Source organism: Oncorhynchus tshawytscha, linkage group LG23 (assembly GCF_018296145.1).
Source record: "Oncorhynchus tshawytscha isolate Ot180627B linkage group LG23, Otsh_v2.0, whole genome shotgun sequence".
Taxonomy (NCBI): domain Eukaryota; kingdom Metazoa; phylum Chordata; class Actinopteri; order Salmoniformes; family Salmonidae; genus Oncorhynchus; species Oncorhynchus tshawytscha.
This window is the reverse complement of record NC_056451.1, coordinates 16,627,944-16,654,873: the sequence shown is the minus strand read 5'-3', so window position 1 is coordinate 16,654,873 and position 26,930 is coordinate 16,627,944. Positions and strand designations below refer to the sequence as shown.

The 26,930-nt window shown below is 43.5% G+C and overlaps 1 protein-coding gene across 25 annotated transcripts in view; it reads right to left on the bottom strand.

The window, feature by feature from the left end:
* The window catches only part of LOC112222529 (regulating synaptic membrane exocytosis protein 2-like), a 223,015-nt gene that overhangs the window by 161,538 nt on the left and 34,547 nt on the right, over nucleotides 1-26,930 (bottom strand). For 23 of the 25 annotated variants that reach the window (XM_042304750.1, XM_042304741.1, XM_042304747.1 and 20 more), the window contains exons 3-5: nucleotides 19,815-20,046; nucleotides 18,713-18,724; nucleotides 5,714-6,006 (exon numbers count right to left, since the gene is read on the bottom strand). In XM_042304750.1, coding sequence (XP_042160684.1) covers nucleotides 5,714-6,006; nucleotides 18,713-18,724; nucleotides 19,815-20,046 — 537 coding nt within the window. Of the gene's footprint in view, nucleotides 1-5,713; nucleotides 6,007-15,912; nucleotides 16,440-18,712; nucleotides 18,725-19,814; nucleotides 20,047-26,930 lie in introns of those variants that run through there. The other 2 variants (XM_042304744.1, XM_042304760.1) reach the window with 2 other exon arrangements.

Below are 26,930 nucleotides of genomic sequence, written 5' to 3'. Positions count from 1 at the left end.
GAGGAGGAGGGAGGAGCAAGGAGGAAAAGAGAGGAGCAGAGAGGAAAAGAGAGGGGCAGAGAGGAGCAGAGAGGAAAAGAGAGGAGCAGAGAGGAGCAGGGAGGAGCAGAGAGGAGTAAAGACGAGCGGGTAGGAGCAGCGAAGAGCAGGGAGAAGCAGATAGGATCAGAGAGGCAGAATTGCAGGATAGCAGAGAGAGTGGGAAGAGGACATCTGTTCCTCCCAGGGCAGCTCACCATGACTGACCCCTGGGTTATGGAACGGTTGGAAATACCGTCCAGACCTGCCTGGGTTCAAAAAGCATTTGTTTTCATTCAAATACAATGAGCATTTGATTGAACCTGTCTAGAGTTCCAGATGGGCAGGGTTTGCATGTTTGGGACTATTCTGTTGGTTCCCTTTGCACCAGTCAAGATCAATCGAGAGCAAGTAAATATTTGATAGAAAACAAATACTATTTGAACCCAGGTCTGGACTACAGAGTACAGACTCAGAATGACACAATGAGGGGACTAGAGGAACATATTTCTGCTGTATGAGATGCACTAGAAAAATGTGTGCAGGGTCTCTCTCTCTCTCTCTCTCTTTCTCTCCCTCTGTGTCAGTGGACTATGGAAAGAGGAAGGAGACACCGTGTGGTGATAAATGGAATTACAATAAATCAGCTGTGATGACACAAGCAAGCCAAGGCACGGAGAAAAAGGATTCATAAACACAGCATAGAAGTGTAATCCAACAGCCGGTCTATTTTCTTATTCTTTATTTAAACATGTAGAACCCGATTGAGATCTATTTTGCGTACATTTTTGGAAGAAACAGTACAGTCTCCAACTCTCCCTTGTGACAACAGTGACGTTATACAGCCAGGAAGTTCTTTCCCAACTTCTTCCTGTACTATCTGTACCTGGCTAAAACATGCCTAGAGAACAGTAGGACAAAAAGTCTATCTAGTTATTGTGAGTTGCAGCCAAGGGCTTCTTCGGCATGTCTGGTTTCTGCTGCTTCAGACGAAGACACAGTGAATGCAGTATTATAGTCATCATCAGTCAGTTCACCAGCTAGGGAATCCCTCTAGCTGAGTTTGACTTAAGGGGAAAGATGAAAGACACCAGTCATCCAGTGTGGGAGTCAGTGTGTGGGTGTGTGCTTGTACGTGTGTGAATGTGTATCAGTATTGTGCTTAATGTGTAGTTGTGAGTGGGCGAATTTAAGTATATTTCCGTGTGTGTGTGTGTGTGTGTGTTTGTTTGTCTGTGTCTGTGTGTTTGGGTGTGTCAATGTTAAACTTATTTTAGGTAGCGGTGTCCATGTGTCTTTCCTGCATCCCGGGCCTCATGCATACACATCTGTGTGATCAAACTGTTTACCGTTCTCAAAAAATAAGTCATTTGCCAGGAGCCATAGCTTTTATGATTTTTATTTTACCCTCCACTTTTCCCAGGCCCCGACCATCACTCCCTTCAATACAACTCCAGAGGAATTTCAACTTAACCAACCACATGACACAGCTTGCTATAGGCAAGAGTGGGGCAAGTTTAGACATTTTTTATTTAATTAGCACCACTATGTCAACGGAAAATATAGTATTCTTTCTAACAAAGATATCTCCATATATTTCAGGATGTTGTGTATCCCTGGAAATAATTAGAACTCATGTAAACGTAACAGTTTTGAAAACACAGCTTGTCCAAAAAGTGGTCTCTTGGCACAACTTATGGGGTCAATTCAGCATAGGGACAGGGTAAATGGAGTCACCTTGGGGTAAGTGGGTGATGGTGCTCTGTGACAGTGGGTGATGGTGCTGGTAGGTCAAAGTTGAATTCATGGAATGGGGGTATGGTATATTGTACTGTGCATTCGAAAAGTATTCAGATCCCTTGACTTTTTCCACATTTTGATACGTTACAGCCTTATTATAAAATGGATTAAAATGTTTGATTGTTTCGTTAATCTACACACAATACCCCATAATGACAAAGCAAAAACAGTTTAGAAATTTTGTCAAATATAGAAAAAAAAATGTAAATGTAAATATCACATTTACATAACTATTCAGACCATTTACTCAGTGCTTTGTTGAAGCACCTTTGGCAGCGATTACAGCCTAGAGTTTTCTTGGGTATGACGCTACAAACTTGGCACACCTGTATTTGGGGAGTTTTTCCCATTATTCTCTGCAGATCCTCTCAAGCTCTGTCAGGTTGGATGGAGAGCTTCGCTGCACAGCTATTTTCAGGTCTCTAGAGAGATGTTCGATCGGGTTCAAGTCTGGGCTCTGGCTGGGCCACTCAAGGACATTCAGAGACTTGTCCCGAAGCCACTCCTGCGTTGTCTTGGCTGTGTGTTTAGGGTCGTTGTCTTTTTGGAAGGTGAACCTTCGCCCCAGTCTGAGGTTCTGAGCGCTCTGGAGCAGGTTTTTATCAAGGGTCTCTCTGTACTTTGTTCTGGTCATCTTTCCATCAATCTGTCTAGTCTCCCAGTCCCTGTGGCTGAAAGACATCCCCACAGCATGATGCTGCCACCACCATGCTTCATCGTAGGGATGGTAACAGCTTTCCTCCAGACGTGACGCTTGCCATTCAGGCCAGAGAATCTTTTTCTCATTGTCTGAGAATCTTTTAGGTGCCTTTTGGAAAACTCCAAGTGGGCTGTCATATGCCTTTTACTGAGGAGTGGCTTTCGTCTTGCCACTCTACCATAAAGGCCTGATTGTTTGAGTGCTGCAGAGATGGTTGTCCTTCTGTAAGGTTATCCCATCTCCTCAGAGGCACTCTGGAGTTCTATCAAAGTGACCATTGGGTTCTTGGTCACCTCCCTGGCCAAGGCCCTTCTCCCACAATTTCTTAGTTTGTGTGTAGGTTGATGATGATTTTCTTTTATTGAATCAATTTTAGAATAAGGTTGTAATGGAACAAAATCTGGAAAAAGTCAAGGGGTCTGAATACTTTACATCTTAAATGTACAGTTGAAGTCGGAAGTTTGCATACACCTTAGCCAAATACATTTAAACTCAGTTTTTCACAATTCCTGACATTAAGTAAAAAATCCCTGTTTTAGGTCAGTTAGGATCGCCACTTTCTTTTAAGAATGTGAAATGTCAGAATAATAGTAGAGAGAATGATTTATTTCAGCTTTTATTTATTTGTAACATTCCCAGTGGGTCAGAAGTTTACATACACTCAATTAGTATTTGGTAGCATTGCCTTTAAATTGTTTACCTTGGGTCAAATGTTCCGGGTAGCCTTCCACAAGCTTCCCACAATAAGTTGGGTGAATTTTGGCCCTTTCCTCCTGACAGAGCTGGTGTAACTGAGTCAGGTTTGTAGGCCTCCTTGCTCGCACACGCTTTTTCAGTTCTGCACACAAATTTTCTAAGGGTTTGAGGTCAGGGCTTTGTGATGGCCACTCCAATACCTTGACTTTGTTGTCCTTAAGCCATTTTGCCACAACTTTGGAAGTATGCTTGGGGTCATTGTCCATTTGGAACACCCATTTGCGACCAAGCTGTGACATCCTGACTGATGTCTTGAGATATTGCTTCAATATATCCACATAATTTTCCTACCTCATGATGCCATTGATTTTATGAAGTGCACCAGTCCCCCCACAACATGATGCTGCCACCCCCGTGCTTCACAGTTGGGATGTTATTCTTCGGATTGTAAGCCTCGCCCTTTTTCCTCCTAACATAACGACAGTCATTATGGCCAAACAGTTTTATTTTTGTTTCATCAGACCAGAGGACATTTCTCCAAAAAGTACGATCTTTGTCCGCATGTGCAGTTGCAAACCGTAGTCTGGCTTTTTTATGGCGGTTTTGGAGCAGTGGCTTCTTCCTTGCTGAGCGGCCTTTCAGGTTATGTCGATATAGGACTCGTTTTACTGTGAATATAGATACTTTTGTACCTGTTTCCTCCAGCATCTTCACAAGGTCCTTTTCTGCTGTTCTGGGATTGTTTCCACTTTTCGCACCAAAGTGCGTTCATCTCTAGGAGACAGAACGCATCTCCTTCCTGAGTAGTATGATGGCTGCGTGGTCCCATGGTGTTTATACTTGCGTACTATTGTTTGTACAGATGAATGTGGTACCTTCAGGCGTTTGGAAATTGCTCCCAAGGATGAACCAGACTTGTGGAGGTCTACAATTTTTGGCTGATTTCTTTTGATTTTCCAATGATGTCAAACAAAGAGGCACTGAGTTTGAAGGTAGGCCTTGAAATACATCCACAGGTACACCTCCAATTGACACAAATTATGTCAATTAGCCTATCAGAAGCTTCTAAAGCCATGACATCATTTTCTGGAATTTTCCAAGCTGTTTAAAGGCACAGTCAACTTAGTGTATGTACATTTCTGACCCACTGGAATTGTGATACGGTGAATTGTGAAATAATCTGTCAATTGTTGGAAAAATTAGATAGGTGTCCTAACCAACTTGCTAAAACTATAGTTTGTTAACAAGAAATGTGTGGAGTGGTTGAAAAACGAGTTTTAATGACCTAAGTGTATATAAATTTCCGACTTCAACTGTGGATGCCTCTGTTCAATATCACTTACCCTTCCATTTCTTGAAGAGTTGGTCTAGGACAGGGATGTTGTTTCAATGTGCCAATTCACAGACAAGTTCTCTGCATTTGAGGATACTAAGCCCATGAAACTGGTCCTCAAGATGTTTGATATGTTTAGCAAGCTCAGATTCCATGTCATCAGATAAGGCCTTGTGTGTTTCTGCTACTCATCATTGCCTCTGGTACAGGTACATTTTCATGTTTCTTTTGTCCGTGTTCCTCTTCAGTGTCATTCAGTCTATTTGTTCATCCCTTGCTGCTGCTCAAATGGACTTCTTCCTTTCTCTCACTTCCTTGGCTGCTCTTTCAAGAACTTTAAGGGGGGCGGGGGGGCTACGTTTTACATTTGTGTACACAGGACATGATGGTGTCTGCTCTGTAACAATAACAATACACTCCTGAGTTCATACTGTAGGCATGACACATTGCAAAAATACTATGTACTGTATATTATGCTTAAAACGGACTAAATATAATAATAATTTGTATGGTGTATGGTGGCCATTGGCTTAACTTACCCCATGGCCATTGGGTTAACTTACCCCATGGCCATTGGTTTAACTTACCCCATGGCCATTGGTTTAACTTACCCCATGGCCATTGGTTTAACTTACCCCATGGCCATTGGCTTAACTTACCCCAAAAAGGCAAACATTTTGACAATATTAGCCTGCACAGCTAGAAGGATGCACTTTGATGCTAGGTTTAGGACCTCATATTGTAGCTTATAGAGACCCAACTGACGTATAAAACAATCTTAAAACTATCTTCTTTGGTTTAGATGCAAGCATCATGAAACCTATAACACAATAAATTCATTTGACTTTGTGAAAATCAGTTTTTTTGATCTAACTTCCTTATCAATTTTTCATGTGGTTTCTTCCTTCACAGACTCCATGAAATGATGACCTCATACTAAATATTTGGTCACATTATTAATTTTGTGTATTGTTTCCTAGAAACAAGGGGGTGGCTCAACTAACCCTTTGGCTCAACTTACCCCACTCTCCCCTAACAGGTTTCACTTTTAACAGACAGTGTTCCTCCACAATAACGATCAAAAATGTTAAAACCAGCTCAAATCCCTGGGGAATTGTTCAAATGTGTTTAACACACACAACCTTCCACACAGACACTGGACTCACCTGTCTATGTCCTGTCCTTGACCTGAGTGCCTCAGCCCTGAGCCGTTGTTGAGGGAGCCTTGTCTGGGGAGCCCGGGAGGTCTGCTTCTATCTGCTGATATGTCCCCTGGGGGCCCCTGGTAGAGGAGATCCTGCTGCAGTTTGGCCTTCTTCTCCTGGGGAGCCTCCTCGTGACGTCGACCCCTGGGGCCCTCAGACCCGCCCCGTGGCCCTGCGGCGCTGCTGTAGAACCACGCTCCCGACTTGGTTAGGATTTCTTGTTGTTTTCGGCACAAGTTGCATACCCACATAACCTGTACATAGAGGACAGAGGGGTTAGATATCTGCAGTGGTGGGGATGGTGGTGGTGGTGGTGGTGGTGGTGGTGGTGGTGGTGGTGGTGGTGGTGGTGGTGGTGGTGGGCTTACAGCAATGAACTACAATGAAAGGAGTCATGGAATGGATCAACCCCTAGAGGAGACGTGCCAAGTATCATTAAAAAAGGATACTTGGACCTGCTACATGTTGTAGGAAACACTGTAAATATACAGATGAAGATATGAATGATTTGATAATATTGCATACACATACAGTAGCCTTAGGGCAAATTAGGATTGTATGTAGCACCATATCTAATCGAGGACATCATGTTGAGTTCACTGGACAGTCTGTGAGTATGATGAGGAATCTGAAGTTCATATGATCTACATCCCCTTACATTCTCAGAAAAAAGGATTCCAAAAGTGTTATTTGTCCGTCCCCACAGGAGGACCATTTTTGCTTCCATGTAGAACCTTCTGTGGAAAATGGTTCTCAAACGGTTCTGCTATGGTGACATCCAAAGTACCCATTTAGGCTCTAGATAGCGCCTTTTTTTCTAAGAATGTACATAATTACACCACTTGCTTATATGGGGTACCAGCCACAGAAATGAAATCACTAGACTGGGTATCCCCATTCAAGTCAATGGGTTGGTAGTGTGTGGTTACAGAGTCATTGATTGGTGATTTTATTTCTATGGTACTAACTTTGTGGTGCACAATACTGTAAGTAACTGAATCTAAATAGGAAGCTAGCTGCAGCCCTACTGTTTAATACAGCTGTGTGTGAATAGCAGAGGGATGGAGAGAGACTGTGTTCAGCAGCTCTACAGAGGAAGTAGCACTAACTGTGGTCTGCAGCCCTACTGTTTAATACAGCTGTGTGTGTATGGCAGAGAGATGGAGAGAGACTGTGTTCAGCAGCTCTACAGAGGAAGTAGCACTAACTGTGGTCTGCAGCCCTACTGTTTAATACAGCTGTGTGTGTATGGCAGAGAGATGGAGAGAGACTGTGTTCAGCAGCTCTACAGAGGAAGTAGCACTAACTGTGGTCTGCAGCCCTACTGTTTAATACAGCTGTGTGTGTATGGCAGAGACATGGAGAGAGACTGTGTTCAGCAGCTCTACAGAGGAAGTAGCACTAACTGTGGTCTGCAGCCCTACTGTTTAATACAGCTGTGTGTGTATGGCAGAGAGATGGAGAGAGACTGTGTTCAGCAGCTCTACAGAGGAAGTAGCACTAACTGTGGTCTGCAGCCCTACTGTTTAATACAGCTGTGTGTGAATAGCAGAGGGATGGAGAGAGACTGTGTTCAGCAGCTCTACAGAGGAAGTAGCACTAACTGTGGTCTGCAGCCCCCTCCCTCCACATTAGCCTCATAAATCCAGGAGCCGACAAAAGCCCTGATCACTCCACCTCAGACGCAGCACAGCCGCCCTCAAAGCCCTGGTCTGCTTCGCAAATGGCACCCTATTCCCTACGTAGTGCACTATGGGCCCTGATCAAAAGGTAGTGCACCATATTTAGCATAGGGTGCCATTTTGGATGCAACCTGCTCACTCCGCCTCAGATGCAGCTCATCCAGCCTCACTCCCCCCTAACAACCACCCACCCTAGTCTGGAGGAGGAGCGATGCCTAGTGGAAAGGAAGAAATGGGCAGCTGCCTGGCGCCTCTCTCTCTCTCTCTCTCTCTCTCTCTCTCTCTCTCTCTCTCTCTCAATTCAATTCAATTCAATTCAAGGGCTTTATTGGCATGTGAAACGTGTTAACATTGCCAAAGCAACTGAGGTAGATAATACAGTGCCTTGCGAAAGTATTCGGCCCCCTTGAACTTTGCGACCTTTTGCCACATTTCAGGCTTCAAACATAAAGATATAAAACTGTATTTTTTTGTGAAGAATCAACAACAAGTGGGACACAATCATGAAGTGGAAGGACATTTATTGGATATTTCAAACTTTTTTAACAAATCAAAAACTGAAAAATTGGGCGTGCAAAATTATTCAGCCCCTTTAAGTTAATACTTTGTAGCGCCACCTTTTGCTGCGATTACAGCTGTAAGTCGCTTGGGGTATGTCTCTATCAGTTTTGCACATCGAGAGACTGAAATTTTTTCCCATTCCTCCTTGCAAACCAGCTCGAGCTCAGTGAGGTTGGATGGAGAGCATTTGTGAACAGCAGTTTTCAGTTCATTCCACAGATTCTCGATTGGATTCAGGTCTGGACTTTGACTTGGCCATTCTAACACCTGGATATGTTTATTTTTGAACCATTCCATTGTAGATTTTGCTTTATGTTTTGGATCATTGTCTTGTTGGAAGACAAATCTCTGTCCCAGTCTCAGGTCTTTTGCAGACCATCAGGTTTTCTTCCAGAATGGTCCTGTATTTGGCTCCATCCATCTTCCCATCAATTTTAACCATCTTCCCTGTCCCTGCTGAAGAAAAGCAGGCCCAAACCATGATGCTGCCACCACCATGTTTGACAGTGGGGATGGTGTGTTCAGGGTGATGAGCTGTGTTGCTTTTACGCCAAAAATAACGATTTGCATTGTTGCCAAAAAGTTCAATTTTGGTTTCATCTGACCAGAGCACCTTCTTCCACATGTTTGGTGTGTCTCCCAGGTGGCTTGTGGCAAACTTTAAACAACACTTTTTATAGATATCTTTAAGAAATGGCTTTCTTCTTGCCACTCTTCCATAAAGGCTAGATTTGTGCAATATACGACTGATTGTTGTCCTATGGACAGAGTCTCCCACCTCAGCTGTAGATCTCTGCAGTTCATCCAGAGTGATCATGGGCCTCTTGGCTGCATCTCTGATCAGTCTTCTCCTTGTATGAGCTGAAAGTTTAGAGGGACGGCCAGGTCTTGGTAGATTTGCAGTGGTCTGATACTCCTTCCATTTCAATATTATCGCTTGCACAGTGCTCCTTGGGATGTTTAAAGCTTGGGAAATCTTTTTGTATCAAAATCCGGCTTTAAACTTCTTCACAACAGTATCTCGGACCTGCCTGGTGTGTTCCTTGTTCTTCATGAGGCTCTCTGCGCTTTTAACGGACCTCTGAGACTATCACAGTGCAGGTGCATTTATACGGAGACTTGATTACACACAGGTGGATTGTATTTATCATCATTAGTCATTTAGGTCAACATTGGATCATTCAGAGATCCTCACTGAACTTCTGGAGAGAGTTTGCTGCACTGAAAGTAAAGGGGCTGAATAATTTTGCACGCCCAATTTTTCAGTTTTTGATTTGTTAAAAAAGTTTGAAATATCCAATAAATGTCCTTCCACTTCATTATTGTGTCCCACTTGTTGTTGATTCTTCACAAAAAAATACAGTTTTATATCTTTATGTTTGAAGCCTGAAATGTGGCAAAAGGTCGCAAAGTTCAAGGGGGCCGAATACTTTCGCAAGGCACTGTATATAAAGTGAATATACAAAGTGAAATAAACAATACAAATTAACAGTAAACATTACACATACAGAAGTTTCAAAACAATAAAGACATTACAAATGTCATATTATATATATACAGTGTTTTAACAATGTACAAATGGTTAAAGGACACAAGATAAAATAAATAAGCATAAATACGGGTTGTATTTACAATGGTGTTTGTTCTGCACTGGTTCTCTCTCTCTCTCAGGGCATCAGGGTCCATGAGGAACTCAGCCTGTAGGCTGATGGCCAGTGACTGACAGACTGACTGACAGCAGTGATGTATAGTAGACAGGCAGGCAGCTGCACTCAACCCAGCAGCAGTGTCCTCCAGTTGCTAGTTATAGCCTGACTCTGGCCCTGGTCCTATAGTCAGAGCATTGAGCTGACTCAGTACCGGAGTGCATTACTGTGATTACTATTGGCTGGGCTGGGCTTACACAGCACACTACACAACCCTCCACTGACTTAGTGGCTGGCTGGCTAACTGGTTGGCTAACTGGCTGGGGGTCATATGCCTAGTTAAATAAAGGTTAATTTTTTTAAATAAATCATATTCGGAAGGAATGACCAATGAGAGGTTGTCTCCTTACCTCCCCAGCCAATCAGATGTCTGAACCACCGGGGTGGCTACACTCTACTTCTCTACTTCTCTCTACTTCTCTACTCTACTTATACTTCTCAAGCACGCATGCACACACACACACAACCTCCATACCAGTCACAAGCATGCACACACACAAACACAACCTCCATACCAGTCACAAGCATGCGCACGCACACGCTACAATGCTACCTCCACACCAGGTCCCACTTCCTGTTCATTACTCCAATCTCCCTCTCTGCTTAAAACTTCTTAGGGATTAGCCCCCTTTTTTTCAATGTTCGCCTAAAATGACATCCCCAAATCTAACTGCCTGTAGCTCAGGCCTTGAAGCAAGGATATGCATATTCTTGGTACCATTTGAAGGGAAACACTTTGAAGTTTGTGGAAATGTGAATTGAATGTAGGAGAATATAACACAAGAGATCTGGTAGAAGAAAATACAAAGAAAAAAAACATGGTTTTTTTCTACCACCATCTTTGAAATGCAACCATCTGTAAATAGCCCATCCAACCAAGATGCCTACCTCATCCCCATATTTGTTTTTTGTTTTTTTCTGCTCTTTTGCACAGCAGTATTTCTATTTGCACAGCCTCATCCCTCAGAAGTTTTTTAACATAGCCCAGTTCTTTCCCAGATAGAGAGAGCCTTGTACCTCAGCCAGCATGGCACGATGTGACCTACTTATTTACTGTTCACAAGTGCAATTTACATAGAGTCAGTTCTCCAATCTGCCAACAATAATGAACCACATTCTGAGCTTCAGACTGTACATGCAGTGGGCTCTTTTATTTCATCAGCACATACCTAATAGTACATTAGTATTCCAAAACAGACCAGGAAGACATACACACACAGGCCAAATGAATACTGAGCAGGGCATGCTAAGTCTAGCTCCGCCTCACACAGCGTTCCTATACAGGACTATATAGTGTAGCATCTGGTCTGCACCCAAACATAATCTGGATGACTAATGCACTAAAAAGTGAAAATGGTGAAAATATAAGCAGTGGTTGATCACAGTAGAGATGATTCAATGATAAGGTTTTAGGTCGAAGCCATACTCCTTAGTCACATAGAAGTGGTGTCAGCACACACACACACTCACACAGCATGTGCGCTCTAACAGTTCGTCCAGTGATGCAGCAGAGAGCGTCAGTTTGGCCCACTCTGACAGACTACTGTTAGCATCTGTAATAGTCACTAAACCAAACACATATACAAAAACACACACACACACGCACACAGGTCAAGCAGCTGTACTGATTGCCAGAGGTGTGTTCACTGCAGCCAGACTGCAGTCCCTCCTCCCTCCTTCCCCACTGCCTAACTCTTCACGGCTGAGTGCAGTCAGGGGGATGGGTGTGGGGGAGGAAGGGGAGAGGAAGGGACAGCCCCCCCCAGGCTGGGCCATTTCTCCCTGTGTTTGCACATTTCATAGTCATTGAACCTGCACCCAAATATAGAACATTAAAAAACCTAGTGCTCCAAACATAGGGGAGGAATAGAAATGGCATATGTAGCCCACTAAATGCCCCAGCAAACAAGGGACGTCCTGAGGACATTTGGCGACGTTCCCATTAGGTCCCTTAAAGGTTTTGGTGCGACATTATCGCACTGACGTTCTGAGAACGTTCTAAGAACGTTGCATGATAGTCCCACGGGAATGTTCTCTGGGGGACCTTTTTACAATGTTCTTGGGACATTGTGTCATCGACTCCTGAATTTCCCCTGAATGTTCTTGGGACGTTGTATCATGGTAATGGTAACCTGGAGGTTTTGGCTAGTTCGCGGTTTGTCCAGGGAACGTCCCCAGGGAACATCCCCAAGGACGTTTTTAGGACGTTCATTGGATGTTGTGTCATGGTCCCCTGAAGGTTTTCTCTAGTTCCCGGTTTGTCCCGGGAAAGTAATTAAATGGTATGGGGTTTTAAGGTAAGTTAAACATTTTAACCCTAGCAAGGCTGCTGGCCCAGACGGCATCCCTAGCCACGTCCTCAGAGCATGTGCAGACCAGCTGGCTGGTGTGTTTACAGACATATTTAATCGCTCCCTATCCCAGTCTGCTGTCCCCACATGCTTCAAGATGGCTACCATTGTTCCTGTACCCAAGAAGGCAAAGATAACTGAACTAAGTGACTACTGCCACGAAGCACTCACTTCTGTCATCATGAAGTGCTTTGAGAGGCTAGTCAAGGATCATATCACCGCCACCTTACCGGCCACCCTAGACCCACTTCAGTTTGCATACCACCCCAACAGGTCCACAGATGACACAATCGCCATTGCACTTCACACTGCCCTATCCCATCTGGACATAAAGAATACCTATGTAAGAAGGGTGTGCGCTCAGCCCTCTCCTGTACTCCCTGTTCAGCCACGACTGCATGGCCATGCACGCCTCCAACTCAATCATCAAGTTTGCAGACGACACAATGGTAGTGGGCTTGATCACCAACAACGACGAGACAGCCTACAGGGAGGAGGTGAGGGCACTAGAGTGTGGTGTCAGGACAACAACCTCTCACTCAACGTCAACAAAACAAAGGATATGATGTTGGACTTCAGGAAACAGCAGAGGGAGCACCCCCCTATCCACATCGAAGGGACAGCAGTGGAGAAGGTGGAAAGTTTTAAGTTCCTCGGCGTACACATCATAGACAGACTGAAATGGTCCACTCACACAGACAGTGTGGTGAAGAAGGTGCAACAGCGCCTCTTCAACTTCAGGAGGCTGAAGAAATTTGGCTTGTCACCCAAAACCCTGATAAACTTTTACAGGTGCACAATCGAGAGCATCTTGTCGGGCTGTATCACCACCTGGTACGGCATCTGCACCGACCTCAACCGCAAGGCTCTCCAGAGGGTGGTGTGGTCTGCATAATGGGTGGTGTGGTCTGCACAACGGTTGCATCACCCGGGGCAAACTACCTGCCCTCCAGGACACCTACAGCACCCAATGTCACAGGAAGGCCAAAAAGATCATCAAGGACAACAACCACCTGAGCCACTGCCTGTTCACACCGCTATCATCCAGAAGGCGAGGTCAGTACAGGTGCATCAAAGCTGGGACCAAGAGATTGAGAAACAGCTTCTATCTCAAGGCCATCAGACTGTTAAATATCCATCACTAACTCAGTGAGGCTGCTGCCTATATTGAGACACAATCACTGGACACTTTGATAAAGATCACTAATCACTTTAAACAATGTCTCTCTAAATAATGGCACTTTAATAATGTTACATATCTTACATTACTCATATCACATGTATATACTGTATATTATACCATCTACTGCACCTTGCCTATGCCGCTTGGTCATCGCTCATCCATATAATTATATGCACATATTCTCATTCATCCCTTTAGATTTGTGTGTATTAGGTAGTTGTTGGGGAATTGTTAGATTACATGTTAGATTTGTTGGTATTAGTTAGTTATTGGGAATTGTTAGATTACTTGTTAGATTTGTTGGTATTAGGTAGATATTGGGAATTGTTAGATTACTTGTTAGATATTACTGCACTGTTGGAACTAGAAGCACAAGCATTTCGCTACACTCACATCTGCTAACCATGTGTATGTGACCAATAAACATTTTCTTTTATTTGAAGTGATACATTGTTCAGCTAAAATAGTGTAAAAATCTTTACTCAGCGAGATACCTAGTCAGTTGCACAACTGCATGCCTTCAACCGAAATGTGTCCTCTGAAACAGAGAGGTGTGGAGGGGCTGCCTTAAATGACGTACGGGGGGGCAGTTGTGCTCCTCAGTTTTGCTCAAGAGCAGAACTGCAGATTTTTCCATCTTACCAGTTTGGCGATTCAAACCAGCGACCTTTCGGTTACTGATGTGTGCTGGAGCATAGGTACTGTATGCTACTGATCTATTGTATTAGGTTACAATGGGTACCATCAAGCTGTTTAGATTGATATGTAATTTGTTATCTAATGTTTTTTCATTTAAACTCAAGGTGGGTTCATACATCCTTATCATCTTTTGCATTTGCATTTGGTCCCATACAAAGATATTATACTCCATATTTTATTCCATCTATTTACTCCATCTAATCCATCTGGACTTGAATCAATAACTTCTATCTAAGATGAGCATGCCTAGCGTTCAGACAACCTCGTGTGTCGCAAATCTCTACAGCCAAACAATGCTATAGCCTATTTCAAGGGCGGTGCCGTGGTGGTGCTTTCGATGACCAATCTAGTGTATGTTCATCACTTTCTAAGAGACAATTTTACAGCATTGACTGAAAGTCCTTTAAGATAGAGAGCAGCCTTCAGCTATCCCAGTTTGTGCTGAGCTTTGTTTATCTGTCAAGCCTGTGGTGCTACACTACATCAAAGTGAAGTTAATAGGGGAGGGAGGAGACAATCGCCTCTTTCTGATGCATATGTTCCAGTAGCCAATACTCAGTCAATGACCTCTCTCTTGTGGCCAAGAAGCAGCACTACAGCACAACAGCATCCTAACAAAACAGTTGAGGGGAGAATGATATTATCAAACTTCAAAGCTAAAGGACAATGAAAATACCATGGTGACCATTTTTAACTATTAAGAGAATTGCAACCATTGTTGCAATACTTGAGTCCAAATAGTGACTGTTCTTTCAGAGACAAAAACAAATACTTGGTATCATATCCTTCAGACTAAATGCATTCTCAACCATCAAATGTTACTGTATCTTGTTCATAGCATTCAGAGAACAAAAATATCATGTACTATAAAGAGATGTGCGTCATGGTAAAATATTAATGTGATGGTGAATAGACTGTCATCCGTATCATATTGCCTGTTTCCCTCCCAGTCTCACCTGGCCTGAACTTAACTGAGCTCATTAAAAACTCATAGTTTAAGTGAACATGTCTGGGGAACATATTGGCTTTGAAACTGAGTTTGCACTTGAGTCGACTGTGTCTGAAACATACAGAACCTAATCCATCATTCGGCACTCCTTTTCCCCCATGCAACACACGTTGTTATGTGTGTTATTAAAAACGTGTGATAAACGATATATAACCTATATAACCTAAGATGAAATATACCACATTCTTCTAAATGTGTGTGTGTGTAAAGATCTCAAAAAGACAGAGGGAAACATGTATTAAAGTATGTTACATGAAACCGTGTAGCCTAAATAGAGGTGAAAGAAGAGCCGACTCTCACATGCTCAAACACTGTCTGGCACGTGGTGCATCACATTTGAATGAGGTTCTAAATTTAGTGTGCCGGGCGCGCGGTAATAATAATAGACTTGATGCATAAATGTATGCCCCTTTATTTGGACCGAAGTTCAGAAAGACTTGAGAGAGAAAGATGAGAGCGGCTTGAGAAATGGAGAGACTGGATTCACACAGAGAGATGGCAGATGTCTTTCACAGACCCACCCTAAGCCCTGTGACATTATTTACAAAGCCAAATTCTATTTTTGGTATTACTTAAGCATTTGGCATGTCGGCTTATCAACGCGCTGTTCACTGTTTCACATACATTTGAGAAAATACCATATATATTCAGAATTTCAGAGAACATGATGTAATGAGAACTTTCACCGAAAATGAGCGCTACATAGCCTAAAACATCCATATAAACGTGTTCAGACTACCAGACTATAACAAGGTGTTTATAACATGTAGGCATTCATAATAGCCTATAATTCAGTCATCATTGGTCATATTATCATCTACATTAAAATACTCTGACTACTTATGCAAACAGTGCACAACAGTCTATAGCCTACATGTGCATTGTAAATGCAGTATCCAAACGGCTGATTTTGAGCCCAGCGTATTGAATGACTTGCAGCCAAGACAATCCATTTTACATTTAGCTTACCCATGGTAACGACGGGAAGCATCGTGTCCGTACAGGAAAAACAATGTATGTAATCCTAATTTGGTGGAAATGTTACGGGGCAGCGTGCAGTAAAATCAGGAGGCGACAGACTGAGGCGCCGACCTTCAACACCGTTCAGCACCGCGGACAGTACCTAGTCGGACAACAGGCAGGCAGCTAGCTCTGCTCAATGTAGCCCGCGTGAAGGTTACGCGATGCTAATAATGTATGTGATTTGTCCAGGCTGCAAATAATACTACCCAGTCAGACAGTCTTAAATTCCAACCATAATTATTTTCTAGACAGATTATTTACAGAAAATAACTAAATACGTGTCTGCCACGATGTCAAATAGAAAACGATACAGCCCCTTCATAAATGCAGTAAAGGATTCCAAATTTGAATCGCGGCACACAAAAAAAGAAGCATACAGAAGCAGCTCGCGGGAGGAAAGATGTGCAAGAGTGAGCAATAAAACGTGTAATCATGTTTTACCGCCGCTGCATTAGACCTACTAGTTAAGTCTTCATTACTAATAGATGCGGGTGTGAGTCTCCCGCTACCGAGGATTATTCGAGCTCATTATAAATGCAGCGCGTCCCCCCGTGGTGCTGGGCGGCCCAACTGTGCTCAAAGAATCCAGTGTGTGCCCTTACACGCCCGTGACGCTCAGGGACTCACCAAGCTAATTCTGATGCGCCACAACAACGTGTTCTTCTAAATTCACTGGAATATTAGGCCATTTTTACTTTGATGAGTCCAGAAAGATCCAATAAGTGTGAGTTCTGTTCGTTTGCAGCAGAGTGAATGAAAGCTGAGAGCCAAGAGCACCACAGCACATGTGATGTCCTCAAAAGTCACGTTAATCACGAATGACTTGGTCTCAGGAGACTTGATTTCTGAGGCATTTTTTAGCAACATCAGAGGAATTGAAATGTTGAACAGTCCTACTATAAGGACTGAGGAGGGAGAGGGATTCTGGGGGTTCAAAAAATGTACATAGTGCACTGTATGTCTTTCAAAGGCTCCATCTATATCTCTAAAATCCTTCCTGGTGTAAGTTTTGTCTACTGTGTAGCAGCTGAGCCGAGACTAGACTGACCTGTGGTTACATATAAAGGCCCTCAGTACTGTCTTATCAGACTGGATGTCCTTCACCTCTTTACTGTAGGCTAATATCAAGCAAAGATATATAACAAAAGATCATATTTTATTGTCATAACCATGAGTCTGATAGGCTATACTAGACTAAATAAGAAAATAAATAATCCCGGGGCTCAGTTTAATGTAGCTCAAATCCATCTCAAACCTTCACTCCTGATTCTTCTCCTGCCTCTCTGTGAAACTCTCAGCAGCAAGTCTGTCCTATCGTATTCCAGTGTCCAACAGCACTGTTAGAGGCCCCAGACACTGAGGCGTGTAAATATTGATGCCGTTTCACAGAACAAGAGATCTCTCATCACGGCTGCCACTGGTTGTGGGAAGGAAAGAGAATACTGATGGAAAAAGGACAGATTTCACCACCACCACAAGCACCTCTTTGACTGACACACAAGCTTTCAGACGTGACAAGCTACTGCAGGTGGTTGGGCTGACCAAAACATCCCCAACTGAGCTATATAGTCTTAGTTAACGAACTTGCAATAACATAACATCTATTCTTATTATGAGACTCTGAAGAGTGTTGGGTGTGAGTCTGTGTGCACGCGGCGTGTGTGTGTAAACATGAAAGGGCTTTATTGTGTCCAACATGTGTAGGGCTCTGGTCAAAAGTAGTTCACTATATAGGGAATAGGGTGCCATTTGAGACATCCTTTAGGTCCATGGGCCCTGCCCTCAGAGGTCCAGCAGTCGGGCCCCCAGTGACATCACCCTCCTTGGGTTGAAAAACTATCTGGTCACCCAGCCCTGTCTGGGAACCAAACCCCTGGATCAGCTGGCCCCGAGGGCTCCGTGAGGGCTTGGAGCCCTGCAACTAGATACAGGGGAGGCAGTGTCTGTGTAAACAATGTCCCTCTGGCTGAGACAGCAGCACATCTACTGAACGTATGTACACCTCCACCTCCACCCCCACCATCCATCCATCTCCATCTCCATTCCCCTACTGCACCTCCTCCACATCCAGACTAGTAATAACAACTGTTTTCCTTTCAAATACTTTAGCTGCATGTGCCATTTGGGATGCAACCAATGTATTTTCATGGCCAAGAAGACAGATCGCGACAATACCAGGCTAACAGTGGGCAGGGCAGCAGTGGGCCTATCCTCCTATCCTTTGATCTGATCCCAGGGCAGATCTGCCAACACTCCCGCTACTCATCACACTGTCCCAACCCTACTGCTGCTGCTGCCTCCTGCCAGCCCACAGCCACGACTCAACACCATCTGTAGGCTACAACTCTGGAGGAAACCCATCCTCCACCCATAATCAGTCAACAACAAAGACAGACAGGCAGCCTTGGCAGCCGACGGACGGAAGGTCCAGTGGAGGTGGACTCTCAGCTCAGTCATAGCTGTTAAGGGGAAACTTTGACAGGATTTTGGTACAAACTTTACATTGAAAATGGAACAAAGGTACCGAAATATATTTTCTGACATATACTTTATATGTTCCATTTTGGTCTGGCCTTCAACATGATATGATTGACTCACAGATGTGATTGGTCAAAAATCATGTGTTCAGGGTACTGTATGTGTATATTACAGTCTGAGAAGCATCTCATGGGGGCGAAGGAGCGATGCTTCTATTCAGACTTTTCTTAGTCGAGATGCGAAAAAGGTTGGAAAAGGATTTGCTAACCACTTTGTCCTCCTGTTGCAATTCGGCGAGAGCAGGAATGCAGCAGACAGAGATAGAGGGAGTGGAAGACAGGGACAGAGAAAGAGAGAGAGGAAGAAAGGTACGGGGAGAAAGATTGTGAGTGACATTAGTACACTTTGACACATCGCATTCCGACAGTGAGGGTATTGGACGGCACCAAGCATAAACACTCAGTCACATAATAATATGTAAAGGCTTACTCTGTAGGAGGATTTCACAACAAGGTTAGTTAGTTAGACAGTGGAGCAGCAAGGTAATACACAGCAGACATGAGATTTAGGGCTGTTGTGAGACGCCAGGGGAGAAGCTCCCTCCAGTGGTAAAGAAAGAGATTTACATTTGACATAATTAGGAGACCCTCTTATCCAGAGCAACTGCGGTTAAGTGCCTTGCTCAAGGGCATATCGACTCTGGGATTCAAACCAGCAGCCTTTCGACTACTGGCCCAACACTTTTAAATGTTTTTTTTTTCACCCCTTTTTTCTCTCGATGCAGTGCCTTAGACTCCTGCGCCACTCGGGAGGCCCTGCCCAACACTTTTAACCACTAGGCTACCTGACACCATGCTAAAAACAAGACCTGAAGAAATCACTGCATCTAGAATCATCCCTCACCAGATTCACAGTCATGCAGAGAATATGAATGGGAGAAACATTGGTAGGAGTTGGTATATGGTATAGATCGTCAGTAGGATGTGTTGTGAGCTGCACCACTGTCTGTATCTGGCTTGAGGCCCAGTTTCTGATTTCACACTAATGTTTCATAACCCAGTGGAGGATTTGATTTGAGACAGAAATGGATGTACTAGTCAGGCTATTTTTGGGACCCAAGAGAGAGAGTATCAGCAAAAAAAAACCTCTCTCACGACAGCTGGACTGGCCTGCATGTGATTGTAGAAAACGAATTGTATTGACAAATGACTTCCACCTTCCCACTGTAATCTTATAAGAGGACAATCACTACAAAACATTTTTCCAGGTATGCATGTGTGTGTGTGTGTGTGTGTGTGTGTGTGTGTGTGTGTGTGTGTGTGCGTTCATAGACACAGACAAACAGAGGTAGCTAGGCTCAACCTCCTCACCTTATTTGACCGCAGAGACACTCGTCCTCCGCACCGAGCACAGAATTTCGTTTGGCAATATGAACAGAGGTGGCCGCACCCGTCAGCGAATTTGGTTTTGTGGCAAATCCCGCAGGTAGGAGAGTCATTGGGGTTCTTCTGGGGTTCTCCTGTCGTCCCCGTCTGCGGGGTCGTATCGTCCCCCATCTTCTTCACCTGGTCCTTGTAGCTCTCAAACTGCTGGTGCAACTTCCTGCAAGGAAGGAAGCAAGAGAGGAGCGCAGTTAGGAAAAGATCAGTTCAGAACAGAAACTTTGTCCTAAATGGCTCTCTAGTCTCTAGTTCCGTTAAAGTGCACTACTTTCGTCAGAGTATAACAATGCACTTCAGGGGATAGGAAGTCATTTCAGATGTCTTTGTGCTGTAGCTAACTGCAGGATGTTGTGTGAAGTCCATTAGTGTTGGTAGACAGCAAAGCAGCGTATGTAGCTCTGATTCCTTTCTAAGAGAAATGTAGGGAACACTTTCTATGAGGAACATGCTTTATAATGTCCTTGATTATATATACTTATAGAAAGTGTAACCAAAAGGTTTTGTCAACCAAATAACCTACAGTTTGTTACACACAACTGTCAGAGAAATGTTTGTATGTTCTGCATTGCATATTGTTGTACTGTCACTATAGTTCTCCATTCACATAGAGCTGCACCCATCTTTACTGAAACAAGGCGGGCCAGGTAGGAAGGTATAGAGTTTGCATCGCAAGTTTAAAAGCCTAACTTAATTCCACTTACTCAGGTTCCCGGCGTTTAATGAATCATTTGTACCTGTGTTTCTATTTCAGGGCGGGGCCCGAGACGTAAGCTAATACAGCCCTCCAAATGTCAATGCCCACACTTCAGTGGAAAGAACACATCACATCTGTTTTTCACAGCAACAACATCATGACTAGGTAGCCTACACTACAGCATCCATCCAACCATCGGGCTAACAGTGCCTTTAGACAGTGCAGAGGAATCAGACTATTGAGTAGGCCTCCATGTGGATTACTGAAACAACGGCACCCTTCAAAAGACTTTGTATACGGCCCAAATGACACCCTATTCCCTACACAGTGCACTACTTTTGACTAGTGCCCTGTGGGAAAAGGGTGCTAAATAAAGAAAAGGGGGTCATTTGGAAGGAAGCTTTTAGCTCAACGTTCTCTTTTAATCTGCACCGCCTGCTCAAAACACTAGATGTACATTCAGTGTCATCTTTGTCTATACTCTCCCAATGCACCCACACATGACAGGTCCAATCGGACCTGAGGACCAGAGGACCCTGAAACGCTACCTCACACAGACAGACCAGCATGCATTTTGTACGACACATGTCAATCGGGTGTATCCTTGGAAACTAAAACCCTGGCTGACTTCATGATATGGCGTTTAGAATTGGTTTCGTCTCCACATTTTCCCCTGCAACATTCATTAGTCACGTGAATTATTAACCAGAGCTATCATTTTTACCGTCCGTATGCCTGGCCTGGTGTCGCGTAGGTGATAAACATGCTGCCTCTTCTTTCCCACAAACAGGCCTTTTATTTAGATCCCAAATGTAATTGGCGCGTGACTCGATGTGGCTGGGCCTTGTCTGATGACGATCACCCTGCTGAACACTAGATAGAGACGGAACCCTGGAGGGCACCTCTCTGTGTCACACTGCCACGCTGCTCTGCCCACTCTGAATGAACACTGGGCTACTACTGTCACATTATACTGAACACAGATTAGACCTGGGACGTGGTGGTGTGGTGTTGTTTAACACACAGACAAACACACAGACACCAGAACAAGTCTACAGATAGAAGACTTGTTAATGGTATGTGCATATTGGGTAGCAGTGTCTGCTGTTTAGGGCAGGGGTTCTCCAAATGGGGTCCGACGCCAGACACACAAAAAAATAATACTTCAAACCACAGATTCAATTTGGGCCAAGGGATCCGTGGAATAAGTTCAGATGGTGTAATACAATGCAATAAAATAAAATGTCATATAATTCATCTACAACTTGTGTTCTTAACCCTGGGTCACATGGGCTTGGGAGGCTACCAGGGATTTTGGTATCCACAGTGCCCCACCAATTAAAATGTTTTCTACTTCATACTATATGTATTGTGTTCCTGTATTCTGCAAAAAAATGATGTTTTTACCTAAATGCACTGTACTTTAAAACTAGAATCCTTAGTTGCTACATTCATTTTTGGTATGGAATACCATGATATACCAATTGAGTCTTGAAGAATATAACTCCTAAATGCCTCATGAGTTTAGTTCAACTGTCTTAGCCCATCAGAACACAAAACAGCTTGTTTTACTCCAATGTTTGTAAACAATGTAAATGTAAACAAACACTGTATAGCCTCAGAACATTAGTAAAACTATCATTTTGATATGATGGTTGGTCAGTCCTTGCATCCATAGCTCAGTCTATGAATTTGAGAGTGGTTCCATTTCTCCAGGCCCATCACCCAGCGTTTTACCAAAACAGAGGCGGAATGACCGCTTTGTTATTGTTTCAGTTAAGGACTCCAGCTTAACGCTTCAAAACTGCTACGTTTTCTCTCTGCCTCATGGCAAAATGTGTAGAATTGCAGGATATTAGCTTAGATGCTGTAACAACAAAACATCTCTCTGTTCCATGACAAAATGTCTAAAACGGCAAGAAATTAGCTTGAAAACTGCAACTTTTTGGTCTCCGATGTAACGCTCGTCGTGGGTGGAAGAAGAGGAGGACCAATGCGCAGCGTGGTAAGTGTCCATATTGTTTTAATAAGAATACTGAACACTGAACAAAAACAATAAAACGACTAAACGAACAGTCCTGAACGGTGAAGCAAAACACAGAACAGAAAATAATCCCCCACAAAACAGGTGGGAAAAGGCTACCTAAGTATGATTCACAATCAGAGACAACGAACGACACCTGCCTCTGATTGAGAACCATACCAGGCCAAACACAAAACCACAACATAGAAAAAAGAACATAAACTACCCACCCAACTCACGCCCTGACCATACTAAAACAAAGACATAACAAAAGAACTAAGGTCAGAACGTGACATCCGATGCCAAGAGGTGGGTCTTTAAAATGTTTCTTCCCACGGCCTGAGACGTGGATTGTCCGGCCATGCACTACCGAAGTCAGAGTAAAACTCCTTGCTATTTTTATCTCACTCGAGTTATGGGGGGGGTCCCTGGTGAATTTGTTATCGCAAAAGGGGTTACTGGCCCCAAAAAGTTTGAGAACCGCTGGTTTAGTCGGCATATAGAGGCTTCTAGATTCACTATTGAGAGTCACTAGAGAGCTGCCATTCAAGATGCAACTCTCTCTAAACCAGGAAGAGGGTTAGGAAGAGGAGAGGGGTAGGAAGAGATAGGGAGAAGAAGAAAGAGAGGGAAAGGAGGAGATGGCCAGGGAAAATATGGAGAGGAATAGAGTGAGAAGGAGGAGGAGAGAAATAGAGGAGAGAGAAATAGAGGAGGAGAGAGGGGGAGGAGAGGGGTATATTGAGAGGTTCAGGCAGCTGGTGGATGGCTCCCGTTCCTCATCCATCTCCTCTCGGTCAAACCTGGTCAAACGCGCATGACACAGCTGACATGTAATCATATGCTGCTCATTGTATCAGCTCTGGCTGTCTATCCGACCCTTCTTACCTCTGAACCACACTAACACAGGCTGCATAAACAGGCTGAAACATGAGCCCTGCCCTGTCCTCTACTGTATACCGTATGACGGAGCTAACATAGTATCCCTACCAGGACCCAGCCAAGACCGGAAACTCAATACGTGTCTGCCTGTTGGCCTTAAGTATGAACTCAGTAGGTTATTTTATCAAGACATGCCTTTTAAATGATTAAAATTGTGTTCCTTGTGGATGTCAGACTGGGTGACATAACATTGATGTCACCATCTGATGTCATGTTTCTGTGATATAGCACAGTCACAGTGCACGTCAGATGCATTTATTCAACCACAATGCAATATTGATATAATCTGTTCCTATTTTAGCACTATTACAGCTTTAAAATGTAAATGGCTGTCACTTAATCCAAAAATGTATCATGCATTTTATAGATGAAATTTCTTGTATTCTTCACCATAGTAAAATAAACCTAAAGAATATGGTCATTTTCCTGAATAAAAATTGTGTGCTTGCTCCAGCTGTCCAAAAGTATCATTTGAAAGCAGACTTGACTCTTGGCCATAGGCAGCGCGTCCATAAGGTTTATCCTAAAGTAAATTGGATTAATTGCCAAAATGATATAGCCTAATACAGAATAGTCTACACAAAAATACATAAAATCATTACTACACCAAAAAGCTTCTTAAAAATAATAAAAACCTGTGGATTGTTTAAATCCCATAGCCGGAAGGGTCCTCAATTTGGGCAGCGTGCACGGGAAATACCGAACAGATGATTGTTGAGTTGCGAATGTCAGGGAAAGAGAGGCCCAGCCAGGCATATTGCAATATTTCAAAATACAATCGCGTGAAAACATCGGTGGAAAAGCAAATGACTATTTTTGTATGGAGAACACCATCAAAAGACTAATCTGCCTGTTATAAAAAAATCTCAATTTATTTGAGCGAATAGTAACCTATTTTAGCGGAGCATCTGCCGTATCCCCGGTGAGTGTGCATATTCACTGTCTTTATCATTGTGTCAGTTTTTGGACAATCATTTCCTCTTCCATATTGTCTTTCTGGCTCCTCTTTTCGTAGACCTATTAGATAGTATTGACCTATTATATTTTTATTGATCTGTTTGACAGTCAGCAGAGTTTAAGATACCCTGTCATTTTTTGTCGTAATAAAAGATTCAGCTATGTTTGTGCGAGCCTCAAGCTCTACAGTACAGTGAAGGCTCTTGACTCCGTGTATCATGCAGGCCTTCGTTTAGTCACCAATCAGAGATGTCTATATAACTCTCCTTTGTGATCCGTCAGATGAACATCAATAGCAACACGCAGGCTCCAACACTGGCAAGTTCTGATTTATAAGGTCATTTTAAGAAAACTACCATTTTATCTATCCTCTCTTCTAGTTTGAAATAAAAACACATACAAGCTCAGATCTCAATCTTGTTTTAGGCTAAGAGTCACGGAAATTTGAACTGAGTATGGAAAAAGGTCCTGTCATTACACAGCCCCCCTTGTCATGGAATTCCCTCCAAGACAACATAAAACTCAATGACCTGGTGTCCCTGGAGGAGGAACAGATTGTTCAGACATGTCATTGTTTCTAGTTGTCACCCCATGTCAATAATTTGCCATGCCTTATATAAGGAAGAACTTTGTTTTACACACACACACACACACACACACACACACACACACACACACACACACACACACACACACACACACACACACACACACACACACATCCACTGTTTGTTTGCTGTTGTATTTGTGCTGTTGCCAGTGACTTCTGTCTGTGTTGTCCGTTTTGGCTTACAAAGTTTTTTTGTCCGAGCCCAGGAGGCCTTTTGCCTCTTGCCAGGCCGTCGTTGTAAATAAGAATTTGTTCTTATTGACTTGCCTGATTAGATAAAGGTTAAATCAATTTTAAAAAACACATCTCCAGTCATATAAAGTGTAGTAGAATTGCATGAAATGTGTTTATAAAAGCCCATATATTTCCCAAACAGTGATTGAGTTATATTATTAGCATAAAGCATGATTATCCCATCGACTCATCACATTGGGAATAGCAGACTATCTTACATAAGTCTGCAGAAGTGGTGATGCATGGAATGCTTTATTATAAAGGAGAATTTTTATGGTGAAAATGGGCTTCCCCAAACTTGAGACTCACGCGCCGCCTATGCTCTTGGCAGTATCTGACAGGTCAGAGGTCAAACATGTTGTACAGACCACACTAGTCAGCCATACTGTATGTTTAGGCCTACTACAGTAACTGTCTGGTTCAGGGGCAGACAGTGCACATCTTACTTACGTCTCAGGCTCAGACACAGGCTCAGGCTCCTTCTCATTTTGGGACTTTTGCTGAGGTTGCAGAACGTTATTTACCAGCTCAGTGATCCCACTAAAGGGACTAAACCACCTGTTCAAATAAGTAAGCAAACAACGTGACTGTACACCACACCACAGAAAGATGAAGAATCAACACATTGTCTGGGCTGGCTGAGACAAGGGAATCCCCCATTAAAGCACACACACCCAGCAAGGCTTACACAAAGTCAGAGTGGCGGTACTGTACGGAAGCCTAGCAGGGACATTCATTGTGATCACAGCAGACCAAGAAAGAGGGACAGTCAACCACATCCACAACCACAGAGAAAGAGGAGGAGAGGAAGTATAAAAGCAGGAAAGAAGCTACAGCCAATGGAAATGGGAATTGCACCGAATGGTCAGCCAATAGTTAGGAAGGTGGTAGTGGAGGAGTAGTATAACGTTTTCATATAGATCAGATAGTTGCTGTGTTTAGAGGTAGATTTGGACACAATGCAGGACGGAAGGTAGCTGACTAGAAGCATCCAGTTCACACATGGATGAGGAAGTAAGGAGCCTGAAGGTGAAGCTCCCTTACAAGCTAATCAGAATGCAAATGACACAACATGGCGAGCCAATATCAGGGGAGAAGGGGCGGGGCCCACTGTGACAGGAAGCTACATTGACCAACAGGAAGAAGTGTCAAAGCCTAGAGCACTCTGGGTAATGTGTTACTTACTGTGCCGGCTGAGGCTTTTGTTCTTCTTTGACCCTAAAAAGATAAGTGTGGACAGCTCAGTGCTCAGTGCATACACAACACAAAGACATGGAGAACACACACAAAACAACACAAAGACATGGAGAACACACACAAAACAACACAAAGACATGGAGAACACACACAAATCAACACAAAGACATGGAGAAGACACACAAAACAACACAAAGACATGGAGAACACACACAAAACAACACAAAGACATGGAGAACACACACAAAACAACACAAAGACATGGAGAACACACACAAAACAACACAAAGACATGGAGAACACACACAAAACAACACAAAGACATGGAGAACACACACAAAACAACACAAAGACATGGAGAACACACACAAAACAACACAAAGACAT